The sequence below is a fragment of the Narcine bancroftii genome, chromosome 6 (assembly GCF_036971445.1).
Source record: "Narcine bancroftii isolate sNarBan1 chromosome 6, sNarBan1.hap1, whole genome shotgun sequence".
Taxonomy (NCBI): domain Eukaryota; kingdom Metazoa; phylum Chordata; class Chondrichthyes; order Torpediniformes; family Narcinidae; genus Narcine; species Narcine bancroftii.
The window spans coordinates 72,319,139-72,346,846 of NC_091474.1; the positions used below are offsets into that span (position 1 = coordinate 72,319,139).

Sequence of the window (27,708 nt, forward strand, 5' to 3'; positions counted from 1 at the left end):
TAATATCTTCTAGATTTTGAAAACAAAATAATTTTTAGTTTTGATCAACAAGTCACAGAATAACAAACAATTAGGGTGATGTGGAGAAGTAGGCAGCTGGAAGAGCACTTTGGGGATAATACACAGCACTAGAATACTAAAACCATGCACCTTAAATTTTCTTTCCAGTTTTAACAAGACAAATCGTCTTCCACTTGGAGTGTTGAATTCATTCCAGTCAGATAATGTAATGAAGTACAGGTGAATGAGTGGATACAAATTCATAAAACCAAGCTGATTGGTCCATCACTCTAAATCAGTGGTTCTCAACCTTTTTTTTCCCACTTAAATAACATCTTAAGTAATCCCTTACTTACCACAGAGCATAGGATGCCATAGGTGCTTGGTGGTTAGTAAGGGGTTGCTTATGTGTGTGGGAAGAAAAGTTTGAGAAAAACTGCTCTAAATCTTCCAGGGCAAAACATTTCTACAATACTTGGTGTGTAGTGAAATTGTGAATAACTTCCACATAAACAGATTTACAAGATACAGCAACGTTCACAATGTACTGCATAATGTAAATGCTTGAGAATTAGAGATTCTTGGACTAGAGATAAAATTAAGTTTTCAAGTTAACTAAGTTTGGTTAAGTAATTGGTAAATACCCAAGAGGCCAGTATTCTCCAGCACAAGTAGCAAGAGCAATATTTCATGCATATGATATAATTACTTGAATAAACTGGTCATTAAAACATTAACTAAATGATTCTTGCATTAGTTTGTCAGAGAAACATTAGAAATCATGGTTCAAATATATCCCTGCCCCCTCTGCAATCAAACCAGCAGAAATGTGTAATTTAATTGTAAAGCAAAATGGTAAATTTGTTGCATTAATAAAGGCCTAAAATTGATTTAATGTGTTTTCCAAAGGATCACGTTACTTTCTAGCAACACGAATGAATGGAGATAGTATTTCAAGTACCAGCAAAACTTTCTAATGATTTCATTTTCTCATATTAATTCTATGACCATTAAATTCTTTGTGTTTGGCTGACAGGATTTGCAATCAATGTTAACATGGGAGTGTTGCAGGAATACAACTGATTTATTTTATATAGCATTGGAAAATGTCTAACTCTCAGCTCTGGTACTGGTGTTATTTGAAACACACTGCAACAGTAATTGTCACTCATCACTCCTGCCTTTATCTATGGTATTGTACTTCATGAGAAAGCCCTTGTCATTGCCTCCAGTAGCCCTGTCACCACTACCTGCTCCTTTTCTGTGCCAAGTTCTCAGTATTATTTGTCACTATCTCTGGGAGTCACTAGTCCAGAGCTTCTGGACCACACAGACTAAAACAGCTGAGGGATCGGACTTGTGCTCCAGGGGTTCTGCAGACCTCAACACCATTTGGCGGATGTAGCTGGATACAGTGGGTCCTAAACACCATTTTTGTAATGGTGGTTGATATCTTAAATGGATTTTTAGAACAATTCGGGATCACTCAGCACTGCATTCTTGGAATAGTCTACAAAGGTGGGCATTTAGAAGAAGTTGTTAAGGACATCATCTGCAGGTTTATCATTGATTTCAGAAAACAGGTGCATTTTGAAAATTTTAAATATTGACATGACTCAACCTAAAAGTACTGCTAATATTTTCCAATTTTCTTAATGGATAGCATTGTCATATTTTGTCTTCAGTTGTAGGTTGTTTGATTTATTTTTAAGCTCTCTGCATTAGTCTTGGCTTTATTCTGTTTTAGAGGATGGTTCTAAATTTTATGTCATAATACTGTATATATGTGTATAATAGTCTAAACAGTATAAAAGTTGACACCCTATTTTTGACCCCGGCCACCTGCCCATTCGAGTTCCTGACCGCCAGCCGCCCGCCCATCTAAGCTCCCGATGCTCTGAATGACGCAGGTACAAACCATGGTCAAAAGTAGTATGCGTGTAGTAGTTGACCCCCTAAATTTAACCCTAAAAATTGCTCCACAAAATTCGACTATTGCACGCACATATACGGTAAATGAGGCTTATTTGATGTGGTGAGCAAAAGTTTAAAATTATATTAATCGTAGAATTAACTTGTGAAATCTCTAGCTGGAGTCCGATTTTAATTTTTTTTATTCCATTCCCAGTTCTAACATCGGCCTGGTGGTGGTGCAGGTTTGTAGATGTTTTTTAAAGACTTGAAAGGAGATTGTGTTCGCACTATTTTGGTCACAATCTAAACCCTTGATTTCTAATTAGTGATGCGCATGAATACTTGAATGAGATTCCCATCCTTTCCATCAGGACAGAAAATGGTCAATGCTTAAAGCTAAAATGGCTCAAAGTCTAAAGTACAAACAGAAAGAAAGATAGTGAGACATCTAAAGAAGACGGAGCAATGTCAGTGGGCAGCACGAAAATGTCTCTTGAACAAGGGCTCAGGCCCAAAATGTCGATACGTTTTACTTTCTACGGATGCTGTGGAATCTGCTGAGTTTATCCACCACTTTGTGTACTGCACTGGACCCCAGCATCTACAGATTTTCTTTTTTACAGATTTGGAGAGAGACTCCAATGAAATGAAGTTCAGCAAAGAATAGTTGTTTTGGGTTGATTCTCTGATCTTCACCTGACAGTGGAAAATGTCCACAGAATTTTAAATGATTTAATCTGCTACCTTCTTGACCCAATGATCATTCTCACCTTTCCCTGCTGTATCCTATTCATAAATTCCTATCATTTTCGTGCTGCCTCACTGCACAAAACACTGAGAACAGGATCCACATGCAGCAACATCAATCATAAAAGAAGCATTGTTAATAATTGTCACCTTGTGGCTAAATGTAGATTAATTCTTTGGACTCTGGAATTTAATGGCTAAGGACAGAGATGAGTGCACTTTTCCATTTGACAATTAAGTTTTATAGTTTGGAGTTTTGGAGACATCATTCAGATAGTTATCTCTCAAGCGATCTGCTTCCCTCCATCCTGATTCCAGGGCACCATGGGTTGTAGAATAAAATGTCCGATGAGTAGCTTCACCAGCAAAAAGCACCTGCAAAGGCTAACAGCAAAGTAATTAACTCACAATGAGTCACAAATATCTATCCCAAACACTTCCACTGCTTGTGATGTTAGTGTCATTCAGCCACTGGATCAGTTCTGATCTCACTAATTGGTGGAATGGGTGCAAGCAGCTGTATGTTCTGCTCCCATTTCTGATCGTCATAATTTGAAGGCAGGACCAGTTAAGAACGACATAGTTAATAAAATATTCATATTTCATAATTAATAAAACCAAAATGACGTCTGTTCAAATATGAAGAAATGAATAGAGACCAGAGGAAACTTCTTCACATCTACCCTGCCATGAGTTGTGTGTTTCGACCAAGTCCCTTCACTTTTCTAAATTCCAGGGGATATGTTAGTACAGTGGTTCTCAACCTTTTTCTTTCCACTCACATTCCACTTTAAGTAAACCCTATGTCATAGGTGCTCTGTGATTAGTTAAGGTTTGCTTAAGGTGGTATATGGGTGGAAAGCAAAAGGTTGGAAACCACTGTTTTAATTGTATGTAATTGACTTGTTATGTGCACAGTTTCATAACTCCAAAGGAAATGGGCCAATGACCATTTTTCTCAAGCAAAATATTTCAGTAACAATTGGGTCTAGAGCAGTGGTTCTCAACCTTCCCTTCCCATTCACATCCCACCTTAAGCAATCCCTTACTAATTACAGAGCACTGATGGCATAGGGATTACTTAAAGTGGGATGTGAGTGGAAAGAAAAAGGTTGAGAACCACTGCATTAGCGGTTTGGCCATCGAGCGGCTTGGCCTCAGGAGACAACTTATTTATTCTAGGTATTAATCTGGTAAACTCTCTCTGATACATTAATATCCTTCCTTCGATAAAGAGGCAATAACTGTCCACTGCTCCCCAGATATATGTTGTCACCAATATCTTACAATCTCCTGTATTTGTATTCAATTTCTACAAAGAGTGATAACATTGTCAGCTTCCTATTTGCTTGCTGGATCATCGTACTTCTAGAAACAGATCACCATAACTTTAACCTCGGAATTACAATTTACAGATGACAACTGAAAGCCAAGTTCAAGTCATTGTTGATTACTCCATTGAAACATACAAGAAGATGGACCTTGCACAGCTCAATGCTAAAATCAACACTGACATATTACTGGCACCTACTTCAACAGCTAAGATCCAGGATGGGATCTGGGAAAGTATTTTTTATGTTTATGTTTAGTTGTCACAAAATATCTAGTTCAGGGGGCGTGGCAAGATGGCATAGGGAGCGGACGTGCCTTCCCGGTCTCCCCCAGGCAGTTATATAAATACCCGTTTTAAGAATATTTCTTTTCTGTTAAAAGTCTTTGTTTTGTTTATCAATTGTTTTTAGTTTAAAATGGCAACAAGGATTAAGGAAAATAGAGTTCAAATACAGAACAAAACTACACTCTCCGACTTTGGAAGAAACTCGGCCTACTTGCCCAGACAGAACCACGGAGTCAAGGCTGGAATCTTTTTAAGAACGGAGCTCATTAATTGGACTGTCGGATAAGCTGGCCTTGGACACCCCTCTGAAAGATGTTTAAAATGGCAACAAAGATTAAGGAAAATAGAGTTCAAATACAGAAGAAAACTATACTCTCCGACTTTGGAAGAAACTCGGCCTACTTGCCCAGACAGAACCACGGAGTCAAGGCTGGAATTTTCTTAAGAACGGAGCTCATTAATTGGACTGTCGGATAAGCTGGCCTTGGACACCCCTCTGAAAGATGTTTAAAATGGCAACAAAGATTAAGGAAAATAGAGTTCAAATACAGAACAAAATTACACTCTCCGACTTTGGAAGAAACTCGTCCTACTTGCCCAGACAGAACCACGGAGTCAAGGCTGGAATTTTCTTAAGAACGGAGCTCATTAATTGGACTGTCGGATAAGCTGGCCTTGGACACCCCTCTGAAAGATGGTGATGAATATTGATTTGAAATGTTTTATGAAGATAAATTGCAGTAATTGGCATTGGTTGCCCGTGAGTTTTAAAAATCCAGATAACATTAAAGTTTATTAGTGATTTTTTTTGGATGGAATATCGGAAGGATGAACTTATTATCTATAAATACAGAACAAAATTACATTCTTTGACTTTGGAAGAAATTTGACCTATTTGCCCAGACAGAGTCGGAGTTGGTGCTGGAATTTTCTCAAGAACAGAACTTATTAAAGTTGATTTCGGACTCCTTTTTGAAAGATGGCGACGAATGTTGATTTGAAATATTTTCTGAAGATAAACATATATATGGAACTCCTTGACCTGCAATAAGGTTTATCAGTGATTTTTTTTGGATGGAATATTGGAAGAGTGAATTTATTATCTGTGAGTATGCATACATTGCAAACAGATTTTAATACTTTTGAAAAGGTTTTTTTTAAACTAAACAACAAGATCAGTTTAATATTGAGAAAATTGGAAAAAATGGAAACTTTATTAAATTTGGAAACTCAGTAGAAAGAAACTATGAACAAGATTGATGATTTATAAAATTAAAGTTGAAGGAGCAATGTCCAAGAAGAGTTAAAAATTTTGAATAAGTTTTTCTTGAAAATAAACAATAATTTCAACTTAACATTGAGAAGATTGACAAAGTGGAAAATTTGATATTAAATTGGGAAACATAGAAGAAAGAACTTATGAATAACATTGATGCTTTAGAAGATCAAGATCGAAGGAATTATTTTCAAGAAAATTTTAAAAGATTTGAAAAAACTTTTTTTGAAAGTAAGCTACAAATTCAACTTGAGACTGAGAATAATGGAAGATTCGGTGTTGAATATGTTCAGAGGTGTTTTAATTCAGTGGATGAAATTCAGGAAGACTTGAAAAAAAAAATTAAAAAAAAACTTTTATTGATTGTAAACTCAGTGTTGGGAGGGTGGAAAGGGTGCAAAATTTAATATCAAGTTTGGATTTTCAAAAAAAAGAGTTTATGAATAAGAATGGTTAAATTGATGGACCGGGGTTTTATGGATATAAGAAATGATGATTTTTCCGTTTATACGTGTATTTTGTCTGCCGGGGGGGGGGGGGGAAGGAGTGGTACTTCTGCTCCCGAAAGTCATATGCCACTTGTGGTTTATACCACACCCATTTGGGTTTTTGGGAATTAACCACCACAAGGTGGTTTCCTAAGGGGTTAGGGGAGGTGGGGGGGGGTGAAAATTTGAAAATTATTTAGTATCTATTATGTAATATTATACTAAATCAATTTGAAATGAACGTATGGAGATACTATAAATAAATTTAAAAAAAAACAACAAAATATCTAGTTCAGTGAGAAGGGCTCTTCTGCAAACAGACCAACAGCTTATCTCTTACATGACACACAGTCGAGTATAGCATTATAGAAGCCTAATAGCCTGAAAATGCCTAAATTGTCTGATCTCAGAAGCTAAGCAGGGTCAGGCCTGATCATTACTTAGAGGGGAGACTGCCAAGAAACACCAGGTGCTGTAGGTTTCTGTGAGGGGCACTGAATAAAGTGGTGACTGTCTGCCTTATGGTAGACAAAAGTTAAAGAATTTCATGTATGTTACATTCTAAATGTAGTATTACATAACAATAATGAAACCATTACCTTTAAAATGAAAAGGAAAATCAACTAGCACTAAGCAAAGACAGCATGAGAGCACTGTTGTCCCCTTCATTCTGGAGTCTGATGACAGTAAGGTGTGGGCCTTTCGGTAAAATGCCTTTCTAAGGCAGCCGGAGATGTAGATAGAGCAGACATTTCTGTCCATGGCCTAATGTATTATCCCATCAAGTTTACTCATAAATTGGAGGTGCACTGCTTAATTTTCCGGCTGAGCACTCTCCAACCGGATGGCATTAACATCGACTTCTGTAGTTTCTGCGAGCCCACTCTCCATTCTCCCTGCTTTCTTTCCTCCAGCTCTCCACCTCCTTCTCTCTCCATTTGCAGACATTCCCCCTTATCCTGGCTCCTGCCTTTGGAATTGTGCTTCTCACCCTGCCCCTTCCCCCACCAGTTTGTTGGGCGCCTGACTATCTTGATGAAGGGCTCAAGCCTGAAACATTGGTTAGGTATCTTTTTCTTTGCTACATAAACTGTTTGACCAGCTGAGTTTCTCCAGCATTTTCATTTTACATCAATCCTTGCACCAAGCTTACGATCCAGAATGAAGTGGTGACCTGAGAGACATGGGCAACACACAGTTGGCAGCTGAAAACACTGGAGGAACACCACCAATGCTGTTTCCAAACGCATTATCAGGATAGGCGAGTCCATGCTCAGTAGAGGCTCAGATTACACTCAACTCAGTCCAATGGGCAAGCTAGGAAGCTCAGATCCGACACCTGGAATAACTCCGCTTTGACTTTGGTGAAGGAAGAGATTTTCAGGACAGAGAAGATCGTTCAAGATTATTCTTTGTCTTACTGAGAAAAATGCAATATCCACACTGATTTGTTGGAATCCTGGGCCTCATTACTCAAAGCAGTGGACCATCTTGAGTCTGCATGAGTGAAGTGGAGACAGTGGAAGAAACACCTGGCATCCCTAACAGCCCAGCCACCATCCCCATCAACCAGCAGCTGCCCACTTGCGGTAGTCTGCAAATCTCACAATGGACACACAACAGCCACTTCATAACCCACAGAATTGGTGTGAAGCAAGTCACCCTCATTGTAGAGCGAATGCCGAAGATGATCCCACACAGTGACTTTAATCTCAAGATACAAACAAAACAAAATCATGAGATGAAAAAGTACCTGTAACTTTGATGATTTTGGTGGGAGAGGATGCGCAATGATATCAATATCATCACCCGAACTGCCAACCTCAGTATAACTGTATGATCCCTTTGTGAAATAATCGCTGTGCCATTTTGATCGTAGTATATTCTTTGGTGGAGGTATTAATGGGTTCCCTAAATAAAAGTCCTCGTTAGTATTTTGTTGGGTGTTGGAATATCTGCTCCAATATGTGAGAAAATGTACCTGTAAACTGGTGTATGAGTTGCATCAAACAATCCTTAACTTCAGAATCAGACAACTGCTCCATAAAGATAGCTTCCTTCCCAGCAAGCACAGTTAAGAGTACATGGCCACACCTGCAATCAGAGAACAGTCTGAAAAACTATAAATATCCTGGGTTTATCTCGCACAATATGCTTCAACTCTGCTGTGGAAGAAAGGAAATTGCAGTTGGCACGTTGTGGAATGATATTTGGATTTTACCTTTAGACATATGAGCTCTATGAACAACTTTAAATTGTATCAGTGAATGTTTTGCACATAGAGAAGAGGAGTTTACCAGTCGCAGAATTTTATTCCAATTTTCATTGGAAATATGAAGGTTGAGTTCTCTTTCCCAATCATTTTTAAACTTTCCAAAAGTCCCAGAATTTATTTTTGTAATTATATTATATAATTTAGATATCACACCTTTTTGAGGGAATTTTGAATATAGTATATCCTCTAAAACAGTCGTAGTCTCCCGATTGGGAAAAGAGAGTAAAGTCGAAACTAAGAAACTCCTAATCTGCAAATATCGAAAGAAATGAGATCGAGGTAAATCATATTTCATGGATAATTGTTCAAATGACATGATAGAGTTATCCAAGAATAAATCCGAAAAGCATGTTATACCTTTAACTTTCCAGAGTAAATAAGCTTGATCAATTAGAGAGGGATGAAAAAAGAAATTTAGTACAATAGGGGTTTCCAAGATAAAATGACTTAGGCCAAAAAATCTCCGGAATTGAAACCATATACGTAGTGTATGTTTAGCCATTGGATTATCAATTAGTTTATATAGTTTAGTAAGAGTAAAAGGGAGAGCAGCTCCCAAAATAGAACTAATTGAGAAATTTTGTACCAGTTTCATTTCTAAATTTACCCAATGGGGATTTAGAGATAATTCTGAATAATTCAACCAATACCTTAAGTAACTAATATTAATTGCCCAATAATAAATTCTAAAGTTGGGTAATGCCAATCCTCCCTCCAGTTTAGATTTCCTATATGTGATAAATGTCAATTGGAAATAGCTTCCCTTACACATATGTTTTGGTCCTGTCCCTCTTTACAGAATTATTGGAAGGAAATTTTTTCCATTATATCTACCGTTTTAAATATTGATTTACAACCACATCCCATTACTGCAATTTTTGGATTACCTATGATAGATTTGACTTATTTATCTCTTCCTGCGGATTGTATGATTGCTTTTCTTACACTAATGGCTAGAAGATCTATACTATTGAATTGGAAAGAGGTTAATCCTCCCACTGTTTTCCAATGGTTTACCCAAACTATACCATGTTTAAATTTAGAGAAAATTAGAAACTCTGTCTATGAATCCCCTTCTAAGTTTGAGTTAACCTGGCGACCATTTATTCAATATTTTCATTTGTGGTGAGTTGATCTGGCTCTGTTTTCTTTTTATGATTATGTATGATAATTGGGCTGCTAGATGAGATCGGAGTGATCGGCGTGGTTTAGCTATATCGGTAGGTTTTTTTTTATTTTTTAAGTTTTTAATTCAGATTTATTTTTTCTTCTTTTTTGGGGTTTTTTCTCTTTTTTTTATATATTTTTATTAATTATATCTTTTTTTAGAGATAGTTCATACTCTAAACTGATCTAAAAATTTTTTTTATGATATATTTTTATTCTGCAATATTATTGTTTAATATCTCTGTATTAATTCGTTATTTACTATGTATTTTTCATATCTCTGAACTGTATGTGTTTATAAATTATAATAATAATAAAAAGATTGGAAAAGAAAGATATTTGGATTTTACATCTTTGTCTCTCTGTTTCACTGCAGCTCAGCCAGCATCGGATTCAGAGCATTACATGGAACACTCAATTTTCATTCCTTTACTTGATTAAGAACCCTACGTGCTGGTTCAATCTGTCCCCCTCACCAATTGACCATCTAAAGAAGTGTGCTACTGCTCTTGCTTAGTGATAACTAGCTGATTACAGCAGTGGGAACAAAACGCTACTTCTCATCAAAGCGTATTCAGACATTAAAAATGTTCCCATAATGCCACAACTAAGCAGAATCACAAGAAAGCATAATGCTAGATACTCAATCACAGAAACAGATCTCGAGGATAATTACCTTTCTACAGGCCGAAGGATGATAAAGCCAAAGATTTTTCTGAACCACACCTTGTGCAGATCTGGCGGCCTTTCTTTCAACGGATACTCATCCTCCCAGACCAGTTTGATCAAATCACAGTCTGGTTCCCAAAATGGCTCCTCAAATTCAAGGAAGATTTTATTATTTGTTCCAAAACCCAATTTTTGAATGGAATTTATTTTACTGGGAGGAAGCGGGGGGCAGAAGAAAGTTTCACAATGCTCCTTAAGGAAACCTAGAGAACAAATTGTATGACTTTCAATTAATGCTTAACCCCAACTCTATTTTACAAGATTTGATTTACACACGCAGTTTGATGCACAACTCTTAAGAGAATTAACCACAAGTCCGACACAAGAAACAAAAATGTAAAGGGCCAGGAATAGAGCAGGATGTGGTACCATTTTGTTCCTCAGCTTCTGAGTTTGTAAGGATCATAAAGATTTATTCAAATTTTAAAATCAAAACTACTGCTTAGTTTCTTGACTACACCAATCATATTTTTTGACTGGAAATTTGGAACCTTTGTTTGGAAAATATTCCATAAGAAAAGGTGGCTTAATACAAAAGGCAGTGGACACAGCCCAGGACATCATAGGCAAAACCTTCCCCACCATCAAGAACATCTACGGAGAATGCTGCTGTGGGAGAGCAGTAGCAATTATCAAGGATCCATATCACCCAACACATGCTCTGTTCTCGCTGTTGCCATCAGGAAAGAGGCATCGGTGCCACAAGACTCACACCACCAGTTTCAGGAACAGATGCTCCCCCTCCACCATCAGACTCCTCAACAATAAACTCAATCAGGGACTCATTTAAGGACTCTTACTTTTGCACTTCGATTTTTTTTCCTCTCAGTATTTTAGATCAGTGGTTTTCAAACTTTGTTTTTCCACTCACATACCACCTTTAGTAATCCGTTACTCACAATGCCCTTGGCATAGGATGCCATAGGTGCTCTCTGGTAAGGGATTACGTAAGGAGGTATGTCAATAAAAATGTTGAGAATCACTGCCTTAGACTTCAGGAGGTTGAGAGGGAATCTTATTTAGGTCTGTAAGATTATTAGGGGAATTGAGAGAGGAAATAGTGACCATTTGTCTCCTAGAGTAGGTGAATCTAGGTGTTGGCATAACTCTAGTGGAGTGGTTTTCAAACTACCCTCCCCCCCCAACTCACATTCCACCTTAAGAAATCCCTGTGCCATAAGTGCTCTGTGATCAGTAAGGGATTGTTTAAGGTGGTTTGTGAGTGGAAAGAAAAAAAGTTTGAAAACCACTGCTTTAATTGTACCTAACTGACTCGTTATGTGCATAGTTTCATAACTCCAAAGGGACTGGGGCAATGACAGTTTTCTCAAGCAAAATATTTCAGTAACAATTAGGTCTAGAGCAGTGATTCTCAACCATTTTTCCCCACTCACCTACCATCTTAAGCAATCCCTTACTAATCACAGAGCACTTATGGCATAGGGATTGCTTAAGGTGGAATGTGAGTTTAGGGTGACAGTTTGAAAACCATTGCTCGAGTGTGAGGGATGTGGGGTTTAGAAGGGACATGAGGGGACAGTTATTCCCACAGAGTGTGGTGGGCATATATTACGAGCTGGCAGATCTAGTTGTAGAGATAGATATGTTGGATAATTACATGGATTGGGAGGGCTTGGAAGGTATGGGCCTAATTCAGGAAGTGGGACTAAAGCAGGGCACATTGATCGGCACGGACAAGCTGGGCGTGGCAAGTTTCTGTGCTGCACAACTCTATAAAAGGGTTTTATCATTTTTATTCTTCAAAATTAGAATTTCACTGCCACATTTCTCAAAACTGCATACTGTGGGTTGAAGATTATTTTTATTTTAGACACGCTTTATTCTGGGCACACTGCAAAAGTATTGAACCTGTGAAAGCAGACTTCCTCATACAGAATCTTCCACTGATTTTACTTTCGTATTAACAAAATAAAACTCAAATGTTATAATACCTAAAGGGACAGTGACTATAACATGATCTGCAGGTATAATCTCGCCATTTTCACACTCCACCTGTACAGAGCAAGAGCCTTCTGGTGCTCCTGGTGTTTTGAAGGAATCCGTCCAATGGATGCATTTCACTGGCTTGTTGAATGACACAATGTCCTTAGGTAAGGATTTCATCATTTCATCAATTAGGGTCTTAAATCCACTGAAAAATAAATTCAATAAAATACAGTAAGTCCTTGAATTCAACATTGTTTCATTATAATGTTGATGAGAAAATAAATTAAAAAAAACCCCACCCCACTCTTTATTGTTTGGGTTTAAACCGAATACTGGTAACTGCAGCCTCGTACAATTTTTGCTTTACAAACATTAAAGATTTGTCTGAGGCTTTCCAGTTGTTAGATAGAGGTGTGGCCTTTTTCACTGAGAAAGACCCTCAAAGAGAAGTGCAGAAGCAAATAGGACGATAATGAATGGATACAACTGCTGCAGAAGAAAAAAACCTTGGGCATGTTTTTTTAAAACCCCGGCTAATCAAAAAGTTTGAGCAGTTGCAGGAACAGCAACACCATGACCATGAACACCACCTATCACCCCACCCTAAACTGAGGCAACACCAGGTCCCTCAGGAATTCATCGCAACACTCCCATCCTCACCTTCTGTGGTGACGATGATGACCAAGCTGATGAGGGATCACTGCAGGATCCCAGTAGCCTCCCTCCCCAGACCAGCACCACCATCACTAAATTCACTAAAACATTATTATTTGTTTTTATTAATGTCTGTATAGCACACATTTATTTCAATGTTTAATATTAGAGGTGATTTGGGTCATTAATTCAAAGTTTGGTAATGTTTTTATGACCAGAAATAAACTGTAGGAACTTAATTAATTTTTAATCATGAGCCTGTGGTAAAATTGGTTTTGTTTAACGTAGGACTTTCCAAGAACGTATCAACAATGTTAAGTGAGAATCTGCTGCATTGTGATCAAGATCATATTGCAATCACAAGCTTGATCAATAATCTCTATTTATTTTGCTTGATTAAAGAATTATTAAGACAATTTTTTGTACTGACTTGTCAAGATTAGTAGGCAGCACAGTTAGCGTGACATTTTTAGAGTATCAGCGACCCAGGTTCAAATCCAGCGCTGTCTGTAAGGAGTTTACATTCTCCCCGTGTCTGAGTGCATTTTCCCTGGAGGCTCCAGTTCACTCCCACCCTCCTGTTTTCATCCAATTGCCTACATTCCTTCAATTATTGTTACTCCTCGACTTCTCTCTTAGTAACTAAATTGCAGTTATAAAATACACTTTAGAAAGTACAGCTGCATGGTCTGTTGGCAAAGTTTGCAAGTGTTCCATTATCAGTTCTCCATCCACTGAAATCATTGCATAGTATGGAGTTTTTTCATCCCTTCACTCCATATTATACAGATAATGGACTTGCAGAGTTCCCAGCAAGCTTTTTTCTTGCTGCAAAAGGATCTGATATGTATAACAAAAGTGCTATTGAAATAAAGATGGTTGGATTCTTAATTGAAAGAAAATTTTTTAAAATCCCTCCAAAATATACACTAGTTTTTCATAAAAGGGAATCTGTACTGGACACCAACCCTGGAAAGGTGCAATCAATTCCAGGTAAAGCTGTGTACTCATCAAATGGATGGAGTGCCAGCAAATCCAAGCTGTCAGCCCCAGAGATACAATATTCTATCTTGATTTCTGTATTTAGCAGAGCAAGTTTAAGATTGCACACTTCTTTATCATCTTTCCATTCTTCTGCACACTGAGCAATTTCACACTTGAGAAATTCACCCAAATTCTGCACAGGTTCAGTCCCTGACTGGAAAAAGTCACTGCTTTTCTGAATAAGTGTTGAATACAATTCTTCCACAGAGACCGCTAACTCTGGGTCGATTCTCTTCCCTGAGCTGGTGTAGCAGGATGTCACAGCAGGGGGTCGACCATTTACTTCCACTGCCTGGTTCTCCTCCGACATTGCCATTTCATCCAGAAGATTGTACCGGCTGGCCAACTGAAATACGGCATTTTGCTTTGAAGGGCCATGGATCCACTGTGCTCCCATTTCAATCAAACCTTTTGCTGAAAGAAATTTTGAAAGTAACATGGTCATTAAATTGTAGTATTGTGAGAGATGAGTAACACTGATCTAAAAGAAAAGTGAGGATTGTGAGAGATGAGTAAAACTGATATAAAAATATGAAGATGAGGAAACTAGTATAGATATATGTGTAATGAATAAAGCCAGTATGAATAGGATAAGAATAGATATTAGAATGTAGGAAGTAAAGTTAGTCTGAATAAGATAAGGGTCTTCTAGCCTTTTAGACAGAATCAGCAAGTTCACCAGTATGAATAAGATAAGGATAGATAATAGAATGTAGGAAGTAAAGTTAGTCTGAATAAGATAAGGGTCTTCTAGCCTTAGACAGAATTAGCAAGTTCTGCATGTAAGAAGTAAGTCAGCCCTGAGAGTCAAGAAGGTGTAATAAGGATAATGACATGATGGGACACCGACAGGATACCCCTTGGTCCTCCAAGTTCACAGAAACAGCACGTAGGCAGACAGGATTGCCTAATGGAGGGTGCTTCTATACTGAAATAAACTGTATAAAAGTTGGGTGAGCCCCAGTGTATGTGTGTACTCCCAGGGTAAGGGGAAGCACCCAACTTTGCATTGTTGTATAATAAATGTTCTTTGTTCTCAATTTTTGTCTCGAGCAATTTCTGTGAAGGTACTTCTGTTTCTAACAGTATTATAGGATATATCTGTTTCTCCAGGATCACGGAGCATTTTTACATGGATATAAGTTAGGAAAGCAGTTAACACATTAAAATATTAAGGTATTAAAGACGTATACACTGAAAATCCATGGCACACTATCCACATTTGTACTTGGAGTTCAGGAGGCCAATGGCTGTGGGGGGAGGGGGGGGGGGAAGAAAAGCTGTTTCTCACTCTGGTCACAAGGGCCTGAGTGCTACAGTACCTCCTTCCAGAGGCAGAAGGGAGATCAGTTTACATGCAGGATGTGTGGAGTCCTTCTCAATGTTTATTGCTTTCTGCCTGCATCAACTGCAGTAGTCCTCCACGCAAGGAAGAGGTTCCCCATTGGTCTTTTCTGCTGACTTCACTATCCTCTGCAGGGTCTTGTGGTACAGCTTCCAAATCAGGCGGTGATACAGTTGCACTGGGTGCTCTCAATACATCCTCTATTGAACATAGTGAGGGTGGAGATGAAGTTCCTCAGCCTTTTCAGGAAGAAGAGGCGCTGTTGGGGCTTTCCTGGCTATGGAACTGGTGTTAAGGGACCAGGTGAGGATTTCCGCCAGGAACTTGATACACTTGACAATGGTCAGAGAACCTGGGCCCTTCCTAGGGCAGGAACAGCAAACACCAGAGGGAAGTTTGTGGGTACCTGGAATTCATTGCCAGGGATGGTGGTGGAAGCTGGAACATTAGGGGCATTTAAGAGACTCTGACAGACACATGGATGTTAGAAAAATAGAAGGTTAGGAGGTAGGGAGGGTTTAATCTTTCTTTTCAAGGAATATATAGGTTGGCATCACATCGAGGGCTTGTACTGTGTTGTATATACACCCCCCGCTCTCTGTAACCCCGTCCCTCCCACTCAACGCCCATCGGCCACTGATCTCCCGTCTGGACCATCCCGCCTTGCCGATTGGCCAGCCCCTCTGCCCATCACCAGGCCGACCGGACTCACCGAAGCTGCGGCTCCAGATGCGCCCACCCTGCCGCCCCTTTGCCTCAACGATTCGTATCCGGCTGAAGCCGTGCTCCGCGAGGCGCCGCGCCGCTCCCAGCCCGGCGATGCCGCAGCCCACGATGACGATGCTGCAGTCCATGTCCGGCGGCAACATGCCAACCCGTTAACCTGCGCTGATCACCACGAAGCTGATTCTGCGTTGTGGGGAGGGAGGGCCCGGCGGCCCGGCCGATTCTGCGCAGTAGCAGTAAAAAGGTCTTGGCGACCTTGCAACGCAAAGGTCAGTTACAACCGACCAAGTGGAGAGAGAGAGAGTTAATGTGGATCCGGGAGGGCGGAGACACGGCGCTGCTCCGCAGGGTTCAACCGCCCGTATTTACACTCATAGCTCCTTTAAAGCCGACGGGGTTTTATTTTAAAATTCTGCGTCCCCGAGGTCTGTGCCCAAGGAGACTCTGGGGATGCAGCGGACAGGGGCAGGACTCCAGAACACTTCCCGCTGAGGAGAAGAAGAGGAGACTACCCTCCAGGAAATTGACCGTGACAGCGGACAAGCGAGGGGCTCAGTGGCTCAAGGATGGTCCACAGGTGGCCGCGCGGGCTGGAGTCTGGCTCAGAGGAAACGGGTCTTGCAACTGGGATTTGAGAGGGTGCTGAGGACAAGAAGAGCTCAGGAAGGGTCTCAGGCACTGAAGGGTGTCGGAGGTTTGTATCTGGAGCTCAGGCTGCAGATGGATCGAACAGGAGGAGTCTGTGCAGTTGCAGAGGTTGCGGGAGGGCTGGAGGCGAATCCATGGAAACTCAGTGACTCTGTCCGACTCTCTCTCGGACTGTAAGGGGAGCCGGGTGACACTAATGGGACTCTGTTTGCCTTACGACAGGCAGAAGGCAATTTTGTGTAATATTCAATGATCTGTACTATTACATGACAATGAAGGAATTTTGAAATTGCATACATATATCCCCCATTTGATGAATATTCGCTTTACAAAAATTCGCTATCATGAAGAAACCTGTGTTCGCTTTTTACCAAAGAATGGGTCTTCACTTTATGCATATCGGCTTACCAAAGGTTTCATAGTGTGAGATATGAGTAAAACTGATATAAAAATATGAAGATGAGGAAACTAATATAGATATATGGGTAAATGAATAAAGCCAGTATGAACAGGATAAGAAATGGATATTAGAATGTAGGAAGCAGAGTCAGTCTGAGTAAGATAAGAATCTTCTAGCCTTTGACAGAATCAGCAAGTTCACCTTATGAATGAGAGAAGGATAGACAATAGATAATAGAATGTAGGAAGATTTTAGTCTGAATAAGATAAGGGTCTTCTAGCCCTAGATAGAATTAGCAGGTTTTGATATGTAATTAGTTAAGCCCTAGACAGTTAGCAAGTTCTACATATGAAGAGGTTGTAGCCCTGAGGGTTGGGAGGGTGTAAATTAGAACAAAGACAGGTTTGTGAATAAGGATAATGACATGATGAGACACCGACAGGATACCCCCTGGTCCTGCAAGTTCACAGAAACAGCACGTAGGCAGGCAGGATTGCCTAATGCCAAACCTATCCAGGAGGCAGAAGAATGTAAGGGGGAGGGTACTTCTATACTGAAATAAACTGTATAAAAGTTGGGTGAGCCCCAGTGTGTGTGTGTATTCCCAGGGTAAGGGGAAGCACCCAACTTTGCATTGTTGTATAATAAATGTTCTTTGTTCTCAATTTTTGTCTCGAGCAAATTCTGTGAAGGTACTTCTGTTTCTCACAAATGGGGACTCCTCCGGGATCCTACTCCCTCCACTGACAGAGTGCCCGACGACGAAGGTAGGTGCACCCCGGCTGATTCAGCTGGACTCATGGACGGCGGGTGACTGGTCAGTGGATGAAGCGAGTGATATCCGAGAAGAGGCATTGAGAACAAACGACGGGAGGAAGCGCGCTAGAGCATTGCTACTGGATCCCAGTAAGAGGAATTTTACTTACCTGTTAGTATGGGAGGTTGGAGTAGCAAGGGAAATAGTTCTAAGGAAGGACGGGACAATCAGATAACTAAGCAAAGTCCGTTAGGATTAATGCTATCTGATTGGGGTGCGGGGAAACCCGTGGGAAAGACAAACAGACCATGGTCAGGTATTGCTGTCTGGAATGGGTTAAAAAAAACCCGATAAAAGGGAATTCAGTATATTGGCCAAAGTTCGGATCCGATGAGGACTGGATGTGTCAGGCATTGAACATCTGGCTCTATCAAAATCAAAGAGATAATATTGAGAGCAGAGAATATGCAGCCTAGCCTGCTGGCTCAGTGGATCGGTTGATCAACTGGTTTTGAATGAAAAGGAATGTAAGAACAAGAAGGATGATGAACCTTTTGTCCCTGAAACACAAGGATGGGATGAGTTACATTCCTTTCCTCCACCTTATGCTCCTCCTATGCCGGCTCCTATCTTTCCCCTCTCTCCTATGCTCTACCCTTCTTCACCTTCCCCTCCTCCCCCACAGCTAAAGAAAGGAGAAGAAAATAGGGATGGTATGATGACCTGTTCACAAAGTACTAGATTACCACCTCAATTGACGAGAGGGAGGAGACTTTGATTCAAAACAGTGTGAGACCCTCTGGGAGGGAAGGGCAGAACCCTTTGATTCATTTCCCGGAGAGCAGGAATCGAGACATTATAAAGGAGAGGATAAGCCAGAAATTAACTGGATGAAACCTTTACGGGAAGTTCCCATGGGAGGGGGTCTTGGTTATGTAAATGTGCCCCTGACTAGTACAGAGGTGCGTAATTTTAAGAGAGAATGCCCAATAAACAGAAAGGAAAGGCTAAGATTTTGATGCAGGCAGTCAAGGAAGTCGTGGAGGGACAGCAAGGAAAGGGTAGGGGCTGTGTGCCACCTCCTGGACATTGGGAGGAGTTCCGGGAGTGGGAGAGTAGAGACCAGAGCAGGGGCAAGGGTAGAGGGGAATTCCGGGGATGACGACCATTCCCGGGACCCCGTGGAGACCCTGGTAGGAATTGGGAAACAGGAGCATTAGTTTGCTACCATTGTAAAAAGGAGGGACATTTTAAGAGAGAATGCCCAATGCGAGCCAGGGAGACGCGATCTTATGCACTGATGTGTTGGAATATAGGGGTTAATTAATCATAGAAAATATGTAGAATATATGCTTATGTATTATTCAGTTTGTATACATGAATCCAGTACTATGTAACAATTTAATATTTACCTCATGGTGAAGGGAAAGAGTAATGTAAGTAAGGGGCAGCCACAGTATGTAGCAAAGTTGGCTGATTACAGTAGGTTTAGAATTGCCTGCTCCCAAAATACAAGAGAGGATATGTATGAATGTTAAGGCAAAAGGAGGTGTTGATTAGCACAAACAAAAAGAATCCTGACAGAGACTGTCAGAAACAAAGAGAATGGAATATCAGTAAGAAGGCTAAGACAGAAGGAGGTGTTGAGTAGAACAGAAGAATATGGCCAGATGAGAACAAAGAAATAATTAGAAATATCTGGGGTATGAATTGATTTCTGATCAAAACAACAGGATATTCTGACCTTGAGGATTAAGATGGGAGCTCTACACCCCAGATAAATGCAGAGCAGGAAATTACTTGTGATAAATCTTATGCAAGAAATCTAGCAAAGGAAGCCAACTTTTGTTCTGTATGAAAAGGTTGAGCTATATAAACTGTAGAGACTGGACAGTAGAGGTCAGTCTTGGGAAATAGCTCACTGTGCAGGTGACCTATGAACTAACGACTGAACCAGAGCTCTGTTAAGCTTTATTCTTGTGCTGTGTAATAAACTGATTGTTGAACCAAATACCTTCTCCTATCACTTCATTTAACGAACACACTGGACTCAGACGACACATAGACTAAATTAAGGGTAGGGTAAAGCCAGAGTCCGACAGATGGAAGCAGATTATGAATGGGGGGGGGGGGGGCCATGGTTCTCAGTCAATACACACCGTGAGGCTGCACAGAGAACCATTGGTAAATTTAAGCATAGAACCCCACAGTGACAAGATGACATTTTTAGTAGATTCTGGGGCAGCCTGGTCTAGTATTTAACAACCACCCGAGGGTGTTAAGACAGAGGGGACAGTGATGATTTCAGGAGTAGGAGGAAGAGATTTTACGGTCCCTGTATTAAGGGATGTAAGAATACAAATGGGAGAGAAGATAGTAACAGAGGACATTCTACTGGTTCCCCAAGCTGGAGTTTGTTTGTTAGGACGAGATTTACAGGACCAATTGGCTATCAGCATCAGACCACAGGAATCAGGTATCGGGGTTCAATTGTATGTATTAACCGAGGAGGATCGGGAACTAATAAATCCTGGAGTATGGGCAAAAAGAAGCAATGGAGTGTTAGATATTCCTCCCCTGCAAGTTACTTTAAAAGATCCTGAGCAAGTAATTAGACGAAAGCAGTATCCAATTCCAATGGCTGGCCGAAAGGGGCTGCAGCCAGTAATTGACCAGTTGGTGAAAGATGGTATACTCGAACCTTGTATGTCACCTTTTAATACCCCTACCCCTGAGGCGAACGACCAGTACATATCCCAAATATTTAAAGGGACTTTCTGCCTCTCTATACGAATTAAAATGGAAGGGTTTATTAGCTCAAAACCCACCCCTGGAGCATCCTATTCATTTTATTAAATCTGGTGATTGGGTATATGTAAAAGCATATCAAGATCACCAACTAAAACCTGTCTGGGACGGCCCCTATTGTGTACTTTTGATTACAGACACTGCAGTGTGAACGAAAGAAAAGGGGTGGACTCACATAGAATGAATTAAACAAGCTGCTGATCCACAGACTAAAGACATTGATAATATACCCTCCACCTGGCGTGCAGTCCTTCATCCTACTGATCTGAAAGTTACACTACGCTGGGAAAAAATGCTGTAATGTTTTTACCATTTGCTGTTTTGTTTACTTGTTGGTTCCCAATTTTTGGGAAATCACCAAATTGCTCACAATGTATTAAGTCCTCCTGGAATAGGGGCAGCAGAGGTGACAATTAGTTACCTTTAGAATGCAGACAGGGCGCAGGTATAGAGTATAGTCATAATGGGGTACCTTATTTAGTATGGGTTAATATAGGATCCCAACATGGACCAGGGGAACAGAACGGCCCTAGGGGAGTAGACTTGGTTTGTATTCCGGCCTCTACAGTTATTAAAAAGAGGAGTTTTAAAGAGATAGCACAAAGAAGATGGTGGGACAATAACAGACAGAATGTTGGTCAGGATTGTACATGTAGCAGAGATAGAGTAAATACATAATGTTAATGTTCACAGACAGGCTGTAACTCACAGGTTCAGTGATACTTATGCTAATGTTCGCAGACAAGCTGCAACTCACAGGTTAAGTGACAAGAAACACCCCTCCCCAACTTGGTCTCCTGTAAATCATCCTTTGGGTCACACAGACATTCGGAATGTTAAGAACCACCACTGTAAGGGGAGTTCCAGTTGTAAATTATGTAAGCTGCTCCACAACACCACAGCTGCTTGGCATTTAAATCGTTTAATCAGACTCCAGCCTTGGAGATCATCACCGAACAGACAGTGATGGCCCTGAATTTATGGGCTGAAGAAAGACGACAGATACGAGCCACAGTTCAACAAAGCCGCCTGGCTCTCGATTACTCGTCGGCTGCTGAAGGCAGCGTTTGTGAAAGACTGGTTAATGACTATGCTCACAACGGTCAAGCGGTTAAAGACACTTCTTCAGGAGTTTGAAAATCTTCCCATGCCCAGGTTCAGACTTGGCAACCTTGGTCCGGTGTGGGATGGACTAGACATTTTATTGGTAACTGGAGTCTGATACCCACAGCCCTTATAGCAGCTGGACTCGCTATTCTGGCCATTATGGTGCTCCCCTGCCTAAAGACTTGTGTGCAGTATTTAATTCAACGGACCCCTCGTCAGATCACTATAACCCAAAGGATGTATGTTTCCCAAATTCTGTCTGATGATGCTGAGACTGCAGTTCGTTTACTGACCCGCTGGGAAAAAGACCAAGTTTACAAGTAATACATTTCCAGTTGAGAATTCACGAAGCGTAGCTAAAAGAAAAGTGAGGATTGTGAGAGATGAGTAAAACTAATATGAAAATATGAAAGATGAAGAAAACTAATATGGATATATGTGTAATGAATAAAGCCAGTATGAATAAGATAAGGATAGATAATAGATAGAAACATAGAAGATAGGAGCAGGAGTTGGTCATTCGACCCTTCAAGCCTGCTCCGCCATTCAACGAGATCATGGGTGATCTTAAAGTTCAATACCCCATCCCCGCCTTCTCTCCTAACCTTTAATACCCTTATACTGAAGAAATGTATCTAATTCCCTCTTAAATATATTTAATGAACCTGCCTCTACTGCCCTCTGTGGCAATGAATTCCACAGATTCACCACCCTCTGGGTAAAGAAATTCCTCCTCATCTTGGTCCTAAATGGTTTGCCTATTATCCTCAAACCATGGCCCCGGGTTCTGGATTTTTCCATCATTGGAAACATCCCATCTGCATCCATTCTGTCCAGTCCTGCCAGAATTTTATATGTCTCTATGAGATCCCCTCTTAATCTTCTAAACTCCAGTGAGTACAATCCCAATTTGCGCAATCTTTCCTCATAAGTCATTCCTGCCATTCCAGGTATCAGCCTGGTGAATCGCCTCTGCACTCCCTCCATTGCAAGAACATCCTTCCTTAGATAAGGTGACCAAAACTGCACACAATACTCCAGGTGGGGTCTCACCAAGGCCCTGTACAGCTGCAGTAAGGTATCCTTGTTCCTATACTCAAACCCTCTTGATATGAAGGCCAACATACCATTTGCCTTTTTAACCGTCTGCTGTACCTGCATGCTCACCTTCAGAGACTGGTGTACAAGTACCCCTAGGTCTCTCTGCACTTCCCCATCTCTTAATCTATTGCCATTCAAATAGTAATCTGCCCTCCGGTTTGTATTTCCAAAGTGGATAACCTCACATTTATCCACATTGTAGTGCATTTGCCATGTATCTGCCCAGTCCCTCAATTTATCCAAATCACACTGGAACTTCCTGACCCCCTCTTCCATGCACACAACCCCTCCTAGCTTGGTGTCATCTGCAAATTTGGAGATATTACATCCAATCCCCTCATCCAGATCATTAATGTAAATTGTGAACAGCTGGGGTCCCAGTACAGATCCCTGTGGCATACCACTGGTCACCGCCTGCCACTCAGAAAATGAGCCATTTATCCCAACTCTCTGTCTTCTACCTGCCAGCCAGTTCTCAATCCACATCAATACTTTTCCCCCAATCCCATGAGCCTTGATTTTGTAAGCCAGTCGTTTATGCGGGACCTTATCGAAGGCCTTTTGGAAGTCCAGGTACACCACATCCACTGGCTCTCCCCCATCTATTTTACCTGTCACCATCTCAAAGAATTCCAATAGATTTGTTAAGCATGATTTACCTTTTGTAAATCAATGTTGACTCTGTCCGATCCCTTCTCTGCTAGTCATATGCTCCGCTATTACATCCTTAATAATGGATTTCATCATTTTGCCCACTACTGATGTAAGGCTCACCGGCCTATAATTACCCGCTTTTTCTCTACTCCCCCTTTGTAAATAATGGGGTAACATTAGCTACCTTCCAATCCATGAGTACTGATCCTGAGTCTATCGAGTTCTGGAAAATAATTCTTAAAGCATCTGCTATCTGAATGGCCACTTCCTTACGTACCCTAGGATGTAGATTATCAGGCCCTTGGGATTTATCTGCCTTCAATCCCATCAATTTCCCCAAGACCATGTTCTTAGAGATACATCCAGGAGGCTGAAGAATGTAAGGGGGAGGGTACTTCTATACTGAAATAAACTGTATAAAAGTTGGGTGACCCCAAGTGTGTGTGTGTGTGTATTCCCAGGGTAAGGGGAAGCACCCAACTTTGCATTGTTGTATATTAAATGTTCTTTGTTCTCAATTTTTGTCTCGAGCAAATTCTGTGAAGTACTTCTGTTTCTCACAGAATGAAGATGTGGAGGAATTTCTTCAGCTAGAGGGTGGGAAATTTGTGGAATTTATTGCCACAGCCAGTTGTGGAGGCCATTTCATTGGATATCTGTAAGCCAGAGATTGATGGGTTCTTGATTAGCCAGGGCATCAGAGGTTATGGGGAGAAGACCAGTGGGGCTGAAAGGGAAAATGGATCAGCTCATGATTAAATGGTGGGGCAGATTTGATGAGCTGAATAGCCTATTTCTGCTGCTTTGACTTGTGGTCTTATTGAAACTTGTATAAATTACAAAAATGTCATATTAATGGTTCATATCCCAACATTCCTTATGCATTATATGTCCACACTTAGAAACCTTACTTTAGTCAAGTTTTTACACATTTAAAAATAATTATGTTAAATTAAGCAATATTTAAAGTATAAAAGTGCTTTTCTGACAAAATGTTATGCATTATTAAATGTTAATTCAAAAACATATACTAGGTTTTTTGTAAAAGACAGGAGTCTTATTTTGACAAAAGTTCCATGAAAAGGAGTTATTTTACACAAATTGAACAAATTTACATTTATCCAGTGAAATTTATTCTTGAGAAGTCATCCAAACTGACTCATGACATTTCAATGTTTTGAAAGTTGAAAGTTGCTCAGATATAGTCCTCTGTCTCTGTTCGATCTTCTAATTGTTGATGTATCATTGATCTCAGTGCACTGTACCTTCAAACAGAGAATAACAGGATGTCCATAACACGTTTGTTTAAAGTGCCTTTAACATTTACGCACCCTGCAGACTTAATGCACGGAGTACTCATTTTCTAGTGAGAAATAAAACAATTGCATCAATACCTGCCAGACCTTATTGAATTTTACACAATGCTGGAGAAATTCAGTAGGTCAAACAGTGAACTTTATGGAGCAAAGATAAAAGCACATAATCAACATTTCAGGCTTCAGCCCTTCAACAAAGTATGAGCAAACTGTCGATGGGGGCCAGCACCTGCCTACATTTTGTTCATGCCTTGATGAAAATCAAGCCCAAAATGTTGGTTCTGTATCTTTGTTATATAAAAATCATTGTGTTTTTACTTAAACCACAGTGTCTGCAGAACAAGCAACAAAATTTGCAGCATCACAGGGCAAACGTTTATATAAACACTGTACAAAATAATTAAAAATAGAGCAAGAAAAAGTCCAAATGAGTCTGTTTCATTGATCATTCAGGAATCTGATGGCAGAGAGGAAGAAGTCGTCCTTGGGCTGCTAGATGCTCGTCTTTAAGCTCCTGTACCTCCTTCCTAATAGTAGCAGAGTGAAGAGGGTATGGCCAGGGGGATGGGGTGGGGGGGGGGGGGGGGTCCTTGAGGATAGAGGCTGCTTTCTTGAGACACAGCATCATGTCAATGTCCTCAATGGCATCTCTGTACGAGGCAGTGATGTAACCAGACAGAATGCTCTCCACAGTACACCTGTAGAAGTTTTGGAGAGTGTTTGATGACATACCGAATCTTCTCAAACACCTCACAAAGTACAGCCACTGGCGAACCTTCGTGATTGCATCATAGTGGATTTAGGCATCTCTTAAATGTTGTCTTCTTTGAACAACCTCATCAGTCTCATCCTTCCCCGCCCCCCCCAACAATTTATTTTCAACTCCCCAAGGGTTAATTAACAGTGACTGATTAACCTATCAGCCTGCACATGTCTGGGATATGATAAGAAACCAGAGGATTTGAGAGGAAACACACTGAAGTTTGGGGCCTGGGCATGGTAAGCCCTTTTATATATTTTTTTTCTCTATTCCTGGTGTCTTTTTGTTAACTATACTTAAATGGGTGGTGTGTTTTTAGTAGCTGGAAAGCTGCAGCAAGCAAGACTTTCATTGCACCTGTACTTATGTGTATGACAAGGAACTCTTCCTTCGCCTTCCACACAAGCTGCCACTAGGTCTACCTGCAATGTCACTGCCCCACAGCATTGATGGAGAGTGGCTACCGTGTTTACCATCATCAAAATTCCACCTGGCTACCCTAACTCTACCTCTCAGATCCACAACCTCTCCCGGCAAATCGGACGCGGGCAATAGGTTTAGGAAGACCTCACCATCGGAAGGCAGCTGCTTTCCTCACAGCTGGGTCTAAGTCCTGGAACAGCCCCATGGGAGAACTACAGTGGTTCAAACGGGACACCACCAGCTTCTTGAGAACAGTTAAGGGTGGGTAATGACTGGCCTTACTGGTGATGCCAAAACTCTCAAATTAAAAAAAAACATTGAAGGTAATGAATGGTGTTTACCATCCTAATGCCAAATGTCATCAGTCAGTTACTGGGGGTACAATGTTATCCATTCACTGGGATTACTGCTGGTCCAGATGTAACACCACTGACCATGTTACCTGTACTTACTTTACTGTTAGCTTGTTAATTTCCCTTTCCTCCTCTTCCTTCAGTTTCTCCACAAAGCTATCGAGAACTGGCATCTCAAACTTAATGTACTGTGCAACCTTTGAGAGAAAACACAATTGGAACATCAATCAGACAGATTTCATTTATAATTTTGATTTTTTTTTAAATTTAGACCTACAGCATGGTAACAGGCCCTTGAACCAGTGCCACCCAATTAACCTTCACCCTAGTACGTTTTTGAACGGTGGTAGGAAACCGGAGCTCCCAGAGAAAACCCTCACAGACATAGGGAGAATGTACAAACTCCTTACGGACAGCATGGCATTAGACCCTCAATCCCAATCCTTGATGCTGTAGCAGCGTTGCATTAACCACTATGCTAAACGTGTTGCCCACATCATTGGGTTTGATCAAGCTTTTAGGAGGTTAAACAATTTAAACACCGCAGAGCTCACGTCATATGTGACCTCTTCACCGAGATCTTTCTCCATCAGGAAGATCCGTGCTATTTTTTCACAGGGGCCATGCAGGATCCGTGATATCAGTGGGTACTCTGAATCTTTTAACTTTGTTCTTTCTGCAAGAGGAGACATGAAGTTTTATGATTCAGTCGAGTTAAATGCGGCCAAACAGCTCAGAAAATATAAAACAAAAAATAAGCCACTCTTGAATATTCCTGGTAATAAAGTGAGACGATGAGGATATGTTGATATTTTCAGACCTTCTATCTCAGCTTGCTACTTTCCCGATGGAGACTGACACATGGGACCACCTGTAAATTTGAGGAACACCTCATCTTCAGTCTGGGTACACTCCAACCGGATGGTATTCACAAACATTTCTCCAGTTTCCGTTAAAACCTCGCCAGCTTCTTCCCCCTGCCACCTTTCCCCCAGCTCTCTCATCCTCTCCCCTTTACCCTCTGTCTCCTTTCACAGAGCCTGGCCAGTCTTCAATCTTTATTCAGATGCCGTTCAGTTTTTTGGTTATACTTTGAAGAAGGGGCTCAGGTGTGAAACGGTCTCCTATAGATGCTACAAGACCTGCCTCTGTCCTCCCACTGCCTTGTGGCAAATATAATTTAGTATATTGAACACAGGATATTACAGCACCGTACAGGCCCTTCAGCCCACAATGATGTGCCGACTTATGTAAACCGACTCCACAACAATCTAAAATCACAATGTAAAAGTCAACCCCCTTTTTTTGGCCCCAGTCATCCACCCATCCAAGCTCCCAATGCCCCTACCGCCTGCCCATCTGAGTTCCCGATGGCCCGACCGCAGAGCCTCACCTCAACTGCCCACCCACCAGAGTTCCTGACGCTCCAGCTACATACTCTCTCCTAGGCT

The 27,708-nt window shown here is 40.9% G+C and overlaps 2 protein-coding genes and 1 long non-coding RNA gene across 8 annotated transcripts in view; 1 reads left to right on the forward strand and 2 right to left on the reverse strand.

Moving 5' to 3' along the window:
- Positions 1–14: 14 nt before the first annotated feature.
- paox (polyamine oxidase) lies at positions 15–16,191 on the reverse strand. Its single transcript, XM_069885309.1, has 7 exons — positions 15,917–16,191; positions 13,784–14,273; positions 12,167–12,366; positions 10,162–10,417; positions 8,025–8,137; positions 7,797–7,954; positions 15–3,045 (listed from the first exon to the last, which is right to left on the reverse strand). Exons 1-7 carry the CDS (start codon positions 16,071–16,073, stop codon positions 2,896–2,898), a joined length of 1,524 nt encoding a protein of 507 aa, XP_069741410.1. The 5' UTR covers positions 16,074–16,191; the 3' UTR covers positions 15–2,895.
- Positions 4,091–14,899, forward strand: LOC138736205 (uncharacterized). Of its 2 annotated transcripts, none has more exons than XR_011340153.1 (2): positions 4,091–5,786; positions 9,862–14,899. It is a non-coding gene; the product is annotated as an uncharacterized lncRNA (long non-coding RNA). The 2 variants fall into 2 exon arrangements; XR_011340152.1 differs by having other exon boundaries at positions 4,091–5,384.
- An 8,324-nt stretch (positions 16,192–24,515) lies between the features above and the next one.
- rassf4a (Ras association domain family member 4a) overlaps positions 24,516–27,708 on the reverse strand; it is a 101,691-nt gene continuing 98,498 nt past the window's right edge. For all 5 annotated transcript variants that reach the window (XM_069885317.1, XM_069885315.1, XM_069885313.1 and 2 more), the window contains 3 exons: positions 26,812–26,933; positions 26,357–26,454; positions 24,516–24,670 (listed from right to left, as the gene is read on the reverse strand). In XM_069885317.1, the coding sequence (XP_069741418.1) occupies positions 24,601–24,670; positions 26,357–26,454; positions 26,812–26,933 (290 nt within the window). In that variant the 3' untranslated portion in view covers positions 24,516–24,600. The remainder of the gene's footprint in view (positions 24,671–26,356; positions 26,455–26,811; positions 26,934–27,708) is intronic.